The 14,656-nt window shown below is 45.8% G+C and overlaps 2 protein-coding genes across 8 annotated transcripts in view; one reads left to right on the top strand and one right to left on the bottom strand.

Annotated features, from left to right (window-relative positions):
- The window catches only part of LOC111266184 (transmembrane emp24 domain-containing protein 7), a 154,472-nt gene that overhangs the window by 106,230 nt on the left and 33,586 nt on the right, over positions 1–14,656 (top strand). The window lies entirely within an intron of this gene.
- LOC111266183 (homeobox protein Meis1) overlaps positions 1–14,656 on the bottom strand; it is a 103,398-nt gene that overhangs the window by 75,792 nt on the left and 12,950 nt on the right. Inside the window, exons 1-2 of one of the 4 annotated variants that reach the window (XM_022843429.2) lie at positions 12,159–13,040; positions 4,006–4,226 (exon numbers count right to left, since the gene is read on the bottom strand). In XM_022843429.2, coding sequence (XP_022699164.1) covers positions 4,006–4,226; positions 12,159–12,191 — 254 coding nt within the window. In that variant the 5' untranslated portion in view covers positions 12,192–13,040. Of the gene's footprint in view, positions 1–4,005; positions 4,227–12,158; positions 13,041–14,656 lie in introns of those variants that run through there. The other 3 variants (XM_022843428.2, XM_022843426.2, XM_022843427.2) reach the window with 3 other exon arrangements.

The following is a 14,656-nucleotide window of genomic DNA, read 5'->3' as shown; positions in this document are numbered from 1 at the left end:
CTTCTCATCTTCTTCTATCGCTTCTCTTTTGCTATTCCTCCATATTTCGTTCTCGCGCCGACCGCCTCTCGATGGCCCTGCGTCGAATCCATATTCACGCTGTCGCTAAAAGGGGGAGCGTCTCACACGGAGTTCTATCGCTTTTGCCAGCCCGCGCTCTCTAGGACAGACGACCGAGTAAGCGAACAACGGTGGATCTATCGGTCGTTCGGCCTCGTACAAAACTACACAATAGCTTGCCGCCATGACTCGAATCGGCTCGCTCGATTCGAATCATCGGAGAGAGTCCTGGTTCCAGTGTCCCGATCGACCAGCCGACAGACCTGCACAGGCTATCTGCGCCTACCTTAAGGACAACACATCTGCTCGAGCTCGCTCTAAACTAACCTATTCTAGCTTACTTTACATGACCGGCCAGCCGCGCCAGTCTTAACCGAATCGAGAACGGACCCTGCTGCAAGCAGACCAAAAGCTCAACCAGGACGAGGAACGTGAGGAAAGCAAGATCCCTCGGCGCGGCTGCTGCCGCTGGTCTTCGTCGTCTTCATCGTGTGTCGTTGTCGACATATTTGAGCGTTTTGCGACTGCGATCAGAAAGCGGAGCGTAGAACGAATATAGAACGAAAGCGAAGAGGCAAGAGTAGGACGAAGCGGCCAGGCCGATATGTAGACAATAGGGGTTGTGTGTGAACCGTCGTCATCGTCACAGTATCGCTACTGTCAAACCGCTGCAGTGAAGCGTTCAGGTAGATTCTCGAATAGGATAGTTCCAGTTTTAGCTAAACTACTGAAAGCTACTCGAGGTCTAAACCGTACTGCCTTGTTCACGGTGTTACGATCAGTTCTATCATCATTGTCACACTCAGCCGCATCGTCGGGCGGACAACGACAAGCAGCAAAATGCGATGGTACTGCTTCGTTTAGAGGAGCCGTGTAGCAACTGTAAAATTGTAGACGCAGACGTTGCTGCTGCTATTGGCTATGGAGTTCGTTCTCATGTCCGCTCCGGCAGCCACCTTTGCTCCTCCTCAGCTAATCAAAAGTGACAGCGATACAAAGCGCTCGTCAAGTTTGTCGCTGCGGCCGCTACCGCCGTCGCTTATCCCGACGAGAAGACGAATTCGGTCATCTCTGCCATTGTCACTGTCCATATATATACACATATTCTTTATATAAGCCAGCGACAACTCTAACGCAGCAATCGAATTCGCAGTAACTATGGGGTGATAAGAGGCTACTAGCTAGCTAAGTGAAACAGGCCGACTGCTCCGCTTCTTCCTGCCTGCTCGTCCCTTTTTCAGTTACTCATAGATATATGATGTTGGACCTTTGTTCTATACATTCTATAGACTGACTGATAGGGCAGAGCGGAGACATGTGGAAAGCGACCGCGCGAGTGATTGAAGGAAATCGAATAAACGCTGTAAGGAGATAGTGATCTCATCAAAGCAATCTACGACGCAGAGTTCAGTCGAAAACTGCGCGACCAGCAACGCTGTCCACATCTGCTCTAGCAACAACGCCGGTCTGTGCTTCCTCGTTCACGCTACTGAACAACATATACTAATATATATATCTGTGAGCATCGCCAGGGTCCACTTCTACTATTCGAGCCTATAAATTGCCTCTGTCTTGCCGCCGCGCGGTCCGGCTCTTACAACAGTGTAGCCGCGCGCAGGAAGCGTCGAGAAATTAGTTCTGCACCCCTGAATGACACCAATCCTATATCGCTTATAGACATCTATCGGCCTTTCACTTTGAGTGGTGATCGTAATTGTGCATCTGCGGTACCAAAAACCCCGTCTCAGCTCTTCTCTTTTCTGTTATCTGCTTTGCTGTTGTTCCCTATTCGAGACGATACGCCGGAGAAACGCCACAGCCAGATAGGGTCTCGGCCACTCGGAGAATAAGAGGGCATCCTATTGGCCCCCGTTCACCTCGCCTCTGCCTCTCTGACATCTTTTAGAGTATAAGCATGTGGAATGCATTGTCCTCAGGTCTCTGTTCCGTCCTGCCCCCGCGGCCCTTGTGTATCCTGATTCCATGCTTCATTCGTTTCTCGTCTTGTTCTGTTTGGCCTGTAGTGGCCTGTTGTAGTACTAGCAGTCGCCTAAGGAGACAACTGGACCCCTGCCAATGACGATGATCAGGAACAGCGATGGTGGCGCGGACAAGAAGAGCTCTACTACATTTCTCGTAGCAGAAACGGCCACAACTGGAACCGCTTAGTGTCGCATGGCAAAACGAAGCAGGCAGGCAGGCAGGCACTTAACTGCATAATCCCCATTGGAGCACTCAGACAGCGTCAGCTCCAGCCCTAGCAGTGGCGGCGGCGGCGGCGGCGGCGGCGTCAGGAGTCGGATTTCATATCAGCGAACATGATGTCGGTCATCACCGGAGTAACTAGAGGCTGTAGTCAATACGATCCCTAGGCCATGCCCTACCAGATCGCTACTGCTGTTGGTGTAAAGTGCATTATTGTGATGACGGTTCTTGGTGGCAGATAACCGCGCGAGAAAAAGAAGGACAAAACGATTCAGATCGTTAGCGAGGACCCATTGGAGAGCGACAGACGTAGCCGCCGCCCACACTGCCGATCTCAGTGAAGATGTGACCAAGATCAGGCATACGGATCAAGTCTTAATACTTCCAGACACAGAGACATATCTGTCTACCTGTGATAATCTGCAGTGGACCATAGGAGTCCAGTGGCTCCATTCCCTCTAGATACATAAACGTCGAACCAAACAACAGTCATTGTCAGCTTTGTAATTGCCTTAATACTGTCGGGACTCATTGTGTTACGCGAATGACGCGTCTGTCTGGTTCCTCTCTCCTTTTCGTCTTCGTTGCCATCTCTAGACAAAAAAAAAATAGCTCACAATCTACAGTTGCTAAGAATCACCGAACTTAACTATAGAACATACAATGGGGCCCACAATATGGTTTACATAACCTTCCCCAGTGCGCCGCAGACTTTTTGGATGTCTGTCGTTTTTGTGAGAGAGAAAAAGAGAGGTAGAAAAGCAAGCGACCTAACTCGAGGTGTCAGCTATACGAATCTTCTCTGGGTGTCTACGAAGGCCTGTGATAGGACTCTGAAAACATCACCATCCACAGTGGTTTCATGCTGCACGGCTAGAAAACTCAACTCAGAATAGAATCACTATATATACACATAGATATGTAGGTGGCGTTGTTGCGTTAGTGCGGGGTGCGGGGTGCCATTGGGTTGCATTAGTATACTAGTCAACGGAAATAAACTAAGTCCTCTAGGTGTCCTTCCAATGGACGCTCATTCAGATCATACACGTAGCGAAAGAGGACTCAACAGCATAAATCATTGCGATTATCTTGACACTACCAGACAGACAATAAGTCTTACTCCGCTTTTGACACGCACGTCCTTCGTGCGCTCACTTGGAAACATCATTTATTTAAACCCCTACTGTTTAGATTGTCGGAAGATTCCAAGAGCAAACGATGTCAACGCTCAAAGATCGTACCTAAAGCGACCGTAGTTGTCCTGGATAAATACCTATAGACCTTCCGATACCTTCGTGATGAAATAAATCGTGTGATTTTTTTGCAGTGAATGACACGCTCCAGCACTAAGTTAAGAAATAGGACACGTTGATTTGTCGACCGTTCTAAGTATGCAGCAACATTGATAATGGTGATGATGGAACACGTATGTTGTAGATTTTTGTTGAACATTTGCTAGTTTCAGCTCAAGCCTATTATCGCCGCGAGTTTTGCAATCGTAGGCACAATCGTAACCAGCCTCAATGCAGCGACCCATATTATCATCTCCAACGAATACAATTTTCAAACTAGTTTATTCCTTTCTCAAAGCCTAGCACTTACTAACTTCTCGTTAGTACGAGTATGTACTACAGAAATTTCAGTTTAATTACATAACAGATGGCCTAACAATAGCTTAGTTTCATAGCCAGTTAGTTAAAAAATATTGAGACCTTCGAAAAGGTCACATTGTCTACTTACCCGTAGATGGCGTCTTTGTCGCGTTTGTGGACGTCCGGCACAGAGCCCATGGCGGGGGCAGGGTATGCAGGCGCAGGTGACGGCAATCCACCGACACCTACGGGTGCAGGAGAGAGAGCGCCAGATCCTGGTCCGCTCCCCGCCATCAGACCTGATGCTCCTCGCGGGTCTCCGTAGTCCACGGCCCCACCTGCACCATAGTGCGAGATGGAGTCTTCGTACTAAAATAACACCGACACCAACAACAAACACAAAAGCAAAATCCATATTAAACAATGGCGTCATAGATAGTGATGAGCATGATTGTGATGACAGTATGATGACATGTCTGTTTTCCGGTGAATTAATTATGCGAAAATTTAACACTAGATAGACAGTCGTTTTGGTCGTGCTGGTGATTTTGTGCGTGATTGTGGTCCATGTCTAATGTGATATGCGTAGAGATAAAAACTCTGCAAATTTTGCCAGTCAATTACGGATTAGCCATCTTGTTACCCGCTGTTTGACTGATTTTTAAGATAACTACTTGTTTTGCCTCCTAGAAACAACGATGCTAAACGCTGGGATATTCTAGATGTGATGACTTCTGCAGAAGAACCTCGATTCTTTAGTTTCGCCACTCTTGAGCACTCTGTACATCTGATTGGATTCAAAATGGCACTCGTTTACTGCTTTCATCGGGCAGCAAACATACCCGTTTATGTAATTCCCCTAGATCATATTGTTCGCTTCGAAGATTTGTCTGCCCCGTCCGAAAAGATAATCGGACCGTATCCATATGAACCCTTAACCCATTTCTCCAGCTAGTTCCGTCCAGGTAGTTGATAGGTCCAACGATGCGACAGGCAATCAAGACCTTTTGAGCTTTAGGTTCTAGTTCTCCTTGCATTGAGCTCTCAATCGTTTCTGTGAACGGGAACGCCGTTTAGTGGTACAATTTTGCCCCTGGGCTGCAGTAGCTCAGGCTATTAAGGGCGAATTCATCAATTTCATTCGTCGACCACCTTAGTCCCTCGTTTGTTCGTTCTATCCCGTTTTCTACCTCAATCGATTCGGATCCCAGACCAAACGGACTGGCTTCGATTTGCCTTCAACTGCTCAAATTTGGCTGACTTTTGGGGGTTGCTCTTCGGAATGCTCTATTAACATTCCTCTTTAGTAGTTATCTTTTGCTTCGTGTTCAACAGAGCTTTCGTTGCTTGTGTGCAGCAGCGACTTCTCGATATCTGCCATTTTACCTGGGTCCCCACTGCCTGCCTGCCTGTATGCTCCTGCCTTAAGCCTACGTCGACATGTAGGCATCGTGGCTGAGGAGTCGCAGAGGAGGACCGAGCAATCGGGCTTGTAGCTCTCTCGTCCCGAACAAGCGACCTATCAACAGCGGATTCTTCGGAAGATCTTCGACTTCGAACCTTCTGCAGGCAAACTCACGGTCGATGTTCGTCCGAGTTCGCTCGTGCGTCCGTCCGGCCAAGCATCCATTGGTTGATCCGCCGACGTCCGCAACAAGGCGGCCAACCGGCTACACGGTTAACCTCGGATGATGAGAGCTCTTCCTCAGCTATTCCCGAACATACAGGCATATATTATAGCTAGTCAAATGCTGTCGATCCTAATGGAGCGGCTCTGCAGACGTCTAGCCCTCCCTTCTCCCTACCGCCCTCCTCTATCTGTGCTTGTCCTGTAGCTATCACTGCTGAGTCACTAGTCATCTTCCCCGTCAGCCCCTTCCTACTCATCATCCTGATCATCATTGCCATCACTTTGATGTTGTTCTTTTTCTATTCATCGTTGTAGTCGCCATTGTCGACCATCTTCATCATCGTCAACAGCAGCAACAACATCGCTTCCATATCTTCGTTCTCCTTTCCCGTAGCGATCGCCTGTGCCCCGTGTTTTCGCATGCCCTCATCGTCTCTCCGCTGAATTTTTCGCTGCTCTTCAGCCTTTGATTTTTACGTTTTCGTGCTGCTGTTGCCGCTTCTGCCATGGCTGCTTGTGCTGTTATTGCACCAGACCTAAACATCACATCAAGTTGTCTCGTCTGATTGACATATTCTTGACGGGCGGACGTCATGCTGGGCAGCGGGGCCGTCCGTTTTCGTTCGTCCCGCGTCAGCCAAGTTGCCAGCAACGGTGAGCAAGGGGACTAACAAGCGGCAGCAAGCGGAACGCCATAGAAATGTGGAAACTGCCGCCGGAATAGATGTTATTACTGCACATAATCTTGCTTCAATATTCTCTTGCTGCTACACATAGAGGGCGCCAACAACTGGGCAGCGACGGACGGAGCTGGCAGGAATCATGGACGAACCAAGAATCCACCGCTAGGACCGACACTGCAGACGCGCATAACAGCTCGTGTGTACCTTCAATAGGTAACATTGGGATGCCGCGACCGAACCGGCAGCCGAACGGAGTCAAAAAGACTAATATGTTCTCAGGCTTACCTCATTTCGGTTCGCCTGCAAGATATACGTCGTTGTAGTCGATGTTATCATCATCATCATCATCAGGTTCGCAGCTATAAGCTTCGTCATAACAAGTCTTCGCCATTGTCGCTTATAGCATAAAAGAACCCAACGATGGCGTGCCATAGGATGAGGCACGAGTGAAGAACAAACTAGTAAACATCAACGGGACTACATTGGTGTTATCACCAGCAAAATATCGAATTTGCGCATGTTCAGCGTTTGCCTCCTGGGACAGCGGAGACGTTTCGTATTGAAGTCGATGAAAATAGCAAATTTCTTTTTGTAGCATCGCCTCGACCTTTTTTATTGACAAAATCAACGGATACAGAGCGCGTCTTCATGGGTTTACGCCTGCTCACTTTACTTATTGCTCCTTATAAGCCACGATATAGGGAAGAACTCAAAGGCGGATAGAGCGGCAGCAGAACCATCACGCAATTAAATTATAATAAAATCAGTCACTCTTGGTTCGGATGAATGATAATTATGCAGTCTGTTTGTTCGTTTGAAATTATTTTTACTGGTCTTGCTTTGCTCTATTGTGCATCGGCCGATACTAAATGTACACCAAGGGACACGTGAGAATGTGCAGCAGTCGAGAAAATACCTTCGCCGATTACTTGTTAATTATATCGGGTTGTCATAGGTGAAACGATCGGCAACCAAAGAACAAACAGTTGATGAAAAGAAGGAAAACCTTAATAAGATTCATTCAAAGCAACTTCAATTGTTTCATATAGGCGTCGTGTCAACACGAAATACGGCAGCCGGAAGTATGCTAGCGAAATCCGCTAGCACCATTGCGACTACCGTATTTCTACATCAGTCCGTAAAATATTGCTCAGGCTATATATAATGAGGATATAATTATAGCAAATGTCGTGACGGTAACGAGACGTGATGTGTAGCTGCGTATGTACAACACGTTGTGCGTGAGCCTCTTATTGTGGTTGCTCTGACGTGTTCTTAAGGAGAGATATTTCATACCTATTTAAGCCACAAAACTATATCAGTTACGTATGGTAGTAAATGAAGGTAGCTCACATTTAAGTATAAGAAAAATATGTTCTGGGGCTCGTCTTTTACTTTGACATTTGTGTTCCTTCCTTTTTAGAGGTGTCATTGGTAAAATACGGGCATCGAATTGATGGCCATAAATTTCGTAATAAATAAAAAGGCTGTATTTATGGTTTTGATGCCGCGCATGCATCCCGTCAGAACGGCATAATATGGCGGCCATTCTCGCTTTAGGAAGACGGTCTATTTATGAATTGTTTTCTTTTTGCGGCTCCTATGGATTACATTTGAGATTCTGAGATCAATAACCTGCGTTTGCAGCCGACCTTGACCCAAACAAGCCCCACACATAGATCCGTCGCCTTCATAACTTTTGCAGTTCCGAATCCACGAAAAGCAGAGTTGGCCGTCATTTCTAAGACAATTAAAAATTTCAATTGTTGATCAATATCAGAATCCGAAATCAATGAGTTAAGCGTAAAAACCTTCTAGTAATGAGGTTAGACGTCTAGAGATGGGACGCGAGACGTTTGAGCTAGATGTCCCTACTAATCGCATGAGGACGTCTACCTGGCATCACCCTGCAAGACCCACATTTACATCGCTATTGCGATAAGGCTTTTTTCCGGTAACTGCTTCCGACTTCCATATGTATGGGCGCATGCGCATAGAAGACCTCGGTCGGGCGAAATACAGGCAGAGATCAGAAATAGCAGAAGATATTCAAATAATCAAAAACAAGATAAAAGTTTAAAACGGACGAGCTAAAATGGTGCAGAGCAAATAAGTAAAAAATAGCGTAAGGAACGAAAATAAGAGACAAAGACAAGTAGCGGACCGCAGGATCACGTTAAGAGATATTAAACGATAGAACGGCGTCTGGTGAAAGTCCAGCATTTCTAAGGCCAAAAGTTCCAATGAGTTCGCTTGCTCCATATCATAATTTGTGCCTAAAGATGCCTGCCTATACGTATGTATACATAATTCTAATCCGTGATAGCAATCCAATGATCTATACACGTAAGAGTACTAATAATTATAATACGTAGAGATCAACTATCGAAAACGCACTCGAAGAAGGAATATAGGAAAAACTTTAAAAAATAAGTGTTGCTCTGTAAACATTTTTATTGCCTTGGGGTAGCATGAGTATGCAGTAAATTTTCTGTAAAACTCCAAAGACATCTTATCAAGTTCTCTCACTTAACAGCAAAAAAAGTTTAAATACAGAAGGAAATGAAGGATATGGCAAAATCACATGTTAAGGATAGATAGGCCAGGCTCATGAATCCCGTTTGCCCGGATTTGTTTCCGTGTAGAATCAGAAAGAAACTGATAAAATGCTCAATCAACATGATACTACGATTATTTCTAAGCCCAAAAAAAATCTGTCTGATAAGCAGCTTTTCGAACGACATTTATTGTACGAGACATGATTTTAAAGTCCAACCTAGATTGGCAGATGTACATTGTGATTTAGCTAGCGATCGTTTCCATCTTCTTCTGTCCGATCCTCATAGTGCTGTGAAGATATTATAGTTCATTTCTAGGCATCAATCACTGCGTAATTACTACTAAGTTTAGTTGAGCGAACTGAGAGAAGGGAATTGGACATCAAGCCATAAGCATAAGATAGTTTTCAGGTACAGGGCTGTGATGATAGTTCATGGATGGCTCGAGCGTAGACTGGTCTGTCCTAATTTATCGCCGACCTTCCATTATTAGAGTACAATTGGAGCTTGTAGTGTACCTTTTGGTCAACCGTTTCGCCGCCTGGGAATGAGTTACTATTTTGCCTTACAACTTTGCCCCTCTTTCAAGTAGAAGTCCAAAGTGCGAATTGTGTGTATTGCCAGTACGATAATCGATAAACTTGATGAAAAATAGACAACGATATCAAGTTCGTGGTCGAGTGACCGGCTGCTGCACCCTACTAGTGGAATCGATTTCACCGATTGAATAAACGTATTTAATTCGAGTGGTAATACCAGCTATATTTTAGCACGTGGGTGAGATTTCATCGTACTATTTAGATGTATACGTATGTCGCTATCGAGAAGGCTAGACGTGCATGGCAATGGTATCGTCTATGATAGTGCCCTAAGTGGTGCAGTCGAGAAATGTTGCTGAACTGGCACCACTTGAAAATCGCCAGAAGCACCTGTTGTACAACTATGCCACCAACTACGCCCAATAGATTTACTAAACACATCGCCCCACCGACGTTCAGCAGAGCCCTAAAGCGTTAAGAGGCCACGCTGACGAGCGCCATTCTCATAATGAGTATTACTGCGGCCGTCGCCGCGATCTCAACCTTATCATGATGAGAGTCGGTTATCGTCACCAGAGTGACCACTGCCGTTGACGGCATCAACAAGCATTCTTATGTGGGAAAATGCGTTCGTGTGTCCACATATGACACACATTAATACTGCCGCACATGCACACGCCCACCTATAAACATGCAGCTAGTCTCGTAAAAAGTAGAAGAAGGCGAAAAGGACAAGGACGAAGCCTCTATCGTTTCTAACTGTCGCCACGGCGACACGACCTATGGCGACACAGACGACAGGAACGCCACAAGGCTTCATTATGCTTTCTCTCGTCGAAATGTTTATGCCTCCTCGAACTGCGGTCGACGGTGGCCGTAGCAGCGATCATAGCAACGGCAGCTATCTGTATCGTCTCAATGCGCGACTTGCATCAGCTACGCTGATGTCTAGCCAGTCAGCACCGTTTAGCTGCAGTTCGAGATCTGATCCTTTTTCTTTTTCGCCTTCATAAAACGGCAATCTAGTAAAGTCGACAAGTGAGCAAAGGAAGACAAGAAAATTTTAAACTGAGCAATCTTTTATTTTTCATTCATAGAGATAGAAGTAGGTCGACTTCATTCAGAGCTGGTCAAAGACTTTGTTGGCTGCTGGGGTCGTTTGCAAATTCAGTGTGAATCAAACACGACCTTGTATGGTTTGCTCGTTCCCTGTCAGGCCGCATAGATGGAACTGCCGCCTGTTTCGTCCTGCCTTCAACAAATCGTTTTTTCTCACTGCTATGGGTTCTTTTTGATGGTTCCTTTGAAATCGGAAACTACCACTCGGAGAGCAGGCATCGTCAACCGCAGACGGGCGAGCGAATAGGACGACAAAGTTACGAAGGCGCATCAGGCCTTCGTCGCATGGCGCTGTAGTGCCATCGCTAGTAATTCAATGGCATTCGTCTCCCGATTATCGCGCGAGCGCTAAATGCCCGCTACACCTAACTTCTATAGCTTACTCGCACTTATATTACCGTTGCAGGCCGCCAACTTTTGCCCCTAGCAACCGGCGCGGCCGCTGCTGCCGCCCCCATTAGTATCGTCGTCATCGCCTCATATCTTTACAACATCCTTCTTACACTAGCTTTCAGATAACAAGCGAGAAAACCCGTACGCCGACTTTACTTGCGTGCGCATACGGCTACAGGCTTCCAGCAGCTTTTAGAGCTAGGGGCGTAGCGCTTGCGGAGGCTTAGCATTGGTACAACGACGCCAACAAATACCTGCGGAGAAATAATGTCACCGCGAGAGCTGGTCTCTCATTGTTAAATGGAAGAATAAAAAGATTTAAAAAAGAAACATGGCGAAAAAAGGGAGAAGAGAAGGACAGGGAGAGGGAGGAAAACAAACGGGGGATAAAGGATGGTGAACAAAAACAGTAAAAATGTCAGAGTGAATTTATGGCGCGATAGCCCGTCGAACGAACCGTTCAAATGAGGGTTCTAACGCGTCAAAAAAAAATAGCGGTTACCACGTTACAGACCACAGCTGGGTTAGCGGAAACCCCAAACGTTTAGACAACACACGCTAGCGAACAACGTACACAGAAACACTAGCACGCGAGGCTGTCAGAAGGGAACTGAACTCTAAAGGGTATGATAGGTAATGGACTTCCATAATACGACAGATGGAGCCGACAGGATTTCAAGGTAGACAGTAGAACATAGCGGACGTGAATTTTGACCTTTGAAATTTTCAACGCTCGACGACAAGGGTGGTATTAATCGGATTGGTAAACGCTACGATGTGAACGTTTCTGAATTGACTAGGAGAAAGCGGGTTACTAACAATAATGCGACACGCAGATAGGGGTTTTAGTCACTGTGGTATCGCAAATTGTGATTCTAGTATCACCATTTTTAGGTTCCAAACAGCTGGGATCACTTTCTATTGTAATCAGATAAATAGAATCATTTAGGCGCTGTGCAAAAGTCTATAATATATTCTAGAGCTGATTCTAGCGACGCACTGTCGGCCTGGCTGGCGATGTCTATACCCGTTTGAGTTTTACTATGCTACAAGTACGAGCTATGAAAATACGCAACGCAAATACGACTATAGGAGTCGAAAGGCTGAATTTCGCTAAAAATACGTAAAAAAAATTATAGTTTTCTTTTGAAAACGGTTGTAGAAAAGCTCGGTCGGCTTAAACATACAAATAAATACATTTCCACACAGCTGAATTTGTAAAATCTAACTATTTTCGTAGAGATCAGGCCGAACATTAAAAAAAAAAAATAGATCTGCGTATGTGTGAGCTTATTTAATGTTTGCTTTCTTTTTCTGTATAGTTTCGCTTGTGCAATTTCGTCTGGCTCTTCCTTCGATTTTCTTATACGTATACGTACTCCGCCAAGAACAGGCCTCACGAGGATATCCATTGCGTATATTTTCACAAGCTTACACACGCCTATGGGAAAAGAGTTATAACAACGAAAACCACCACGGCAATAACAACAGCACTAGTTCTCACTGAACTTCAACACCAAGGTCGTTGTCATCGACACAAATACGTCGTTTATGTACACGAGTTTTAATTGAGTTGTTCTTCCGAAAGCACCGTATCGACCTCACTCATACCACTAGCACCTCACTAGAAAAAAACACGTTTCCGAAGTGAAGCAATTGTATCCAAGTCGGCGACACTCTCGACGTCAGGCTACGCTGTACGTCGGTTTCCACGAAACGCGCTACCACCCATCGCGCCTCTCACCTAATACAAGAAAGGTGAGGACAGGCAGGTGTGCCAAAGTTAGCTAGTTTCCCTATTCTCGTCTTTTTGCTTTTCTTCCAATCACAGGAAGTCGGTCCACACCGCGCAGCACAAATGGGTACTCTGATAATCCCCCAAACCTCCCAACCAGTTGGCACTACCGGGGTGAAGTGTGATCTGTAAACTAGACATTAAATATGTCGTCCAGAACACTGTCCTCGAGCCTCGCCGGTGTCGTAACCTCTAGGAGGATCAGCTGATTAATAGAATCGCACCATTTTCGACCCGTCGTTTTAGCGTATGCCTCAGCTGTGGTCTGCCTGCGCACAGTCAGCCGCGGCTTGAGCAGACAGTGAGCATCCAACAATCGTAGTAACAAATCAGTCGTTAACTGAACGAAAAACGGTAACAGCAGCAGTAGCATTTGCCGTGAATGATGCCGCGAACCCGTGCTAGCCTTTGTGTCCGCAGACAGCAAGCAGCACATCAATCAAATACTTGATGCATGGTTGGCATCCTTCCACCCCATGCATCATCCATGACGGCTGCGAGGGCTCAACGACGGACCCTCTCCCAACCCACTGGGTCTCTTGTGCGGCGACCAGCCAGCAAACGGGTCCTTCGAAGAACACGTCGACCACATCAAGCAGCAACGAGCAGTCAACTCGGGCCGTAGCAGCAAAAGCAGCACGCAAGCAGGGCATAGGTTCGGTCGGATGAGCCACTGTCGTACTTTCCGCTACGATTGCTAATAGTGTCAGCACAACTCAACAAACTATGTGCCAGATAAGAGAGACTTGAAGGAAGCTTGAACCATTAAATTTAACGCTGAAACAGGGTTTCACTAGCCAGTTGGAGGTGGCCCGCCTACACAATCACCTGCAGCGATATGCAATAAAAAAAATTAGTTTTCATAGATGAAATGCTGGCCTACGGAACCGGCCGACTTCGGGTTCGAAGCCGCACCGCGTCCACGCTGCAGAAGTGTACAACGTCTTTGTCAGTCGTTGTAGAGCGCAAGGGGTTAGCTATCAACAGGATGTTTGGAGCAAGGTGGCTCTTTCTCGGAAGTTGAGGTAAGGACGAGCAGTCCGATTTGCGACGCGCTACAACTAACGCAAACGTACATAATATTATCTGTCGGATAAGATTAGAATTATGTCATTCCATTTAGCCATCAAAACATTTACTTTCAAGCCGATCCTTATTTTTCGCTTTCTGTTCAATTTGCAGGCCGAACAAAGTGTGCATCGCATAGAATATAGTCCATGGGGTCCCTTTTGTCTAGAGTAGATACATCGCTAGTCGAAAGTTTATCTTCCATCTTTTTTACTGACATCACCGTACTTGGGGCAATTCAGTAATAGTTGCGTAGGTGTAAGCGACTCAGCACTTCATTACCATCGAATACCAATGATTCAGCACTTCGAGCTGATTTCGATTGTCCGCAAAGAAAAACATATTCACCACACTCATATATGAACGAATGAAGTTAATCAGCCACGTTAGACAACACTCGCAACAAACGCGCCGAAGCGATGACGTAAAAATTATACGTTTTCTTGACCGTTGCAGCCGCAATGTGTACCTAGCTAACAGCTCACGAAGCGTATTCGATTTCCAAAGCAAGCATATATTTTTCTTATATTTCTGTGATAATGAAAAATTACGGCGTAGTCAATGAGACCTTGAGGTTCCAGACAAAAAATCGTCTCCGTACAGACGTAAAGCCATTGGACATCTTGAAATCATCGAAATTCTAAAAAAGGATCTACTATTTCCCTAAAGTTGTTTCAAGTAGATGCGAGCATGGAATACATAAATAACTGCATCAGATATACGTTGCCTGATCGTACTAGCGGTTAATCGTAGATAAAAGCATTTGCATAGATAACAGTCCGCTGATAGATTCGGAAATGAACCGGATATCCTAGAATAACAGAACAAAGATGTTTGACACAATAACAACAATACACTGCTTTTGGGGATTTTTTTCTAGCTTCGAAATGGCAGAGCGAAAAGATATTTGTCGGGCACAATCGTGTTTCTGTGAGAAGCTAGGAAGACAGCACAAAGAACATCTGAATCATTTTCAACGACATAGACGTATAGATGCAGTCCTCCTTCACATTT

This window comes from Varroa jacobsoni, unplaced genomic scaffold (genome assembly GCF_002532875.2).
Source record: "Varroa jacobsoni isolate VJ856 unplaced genomic scaffold, vjacob_1.0 scaffold_1063, whole genome shotgun sequence".
In the NCBI taxonomy this organism is placed as follows: Eukaryota; Metazoa; Arthropoda; class Arachnida; order Mesostigmata; family Varroidae; genus Varroa; species Varroa jacobsoni.
This window is presented reverse-complemented; position numbering and strand designations above follow the sequence as displayed.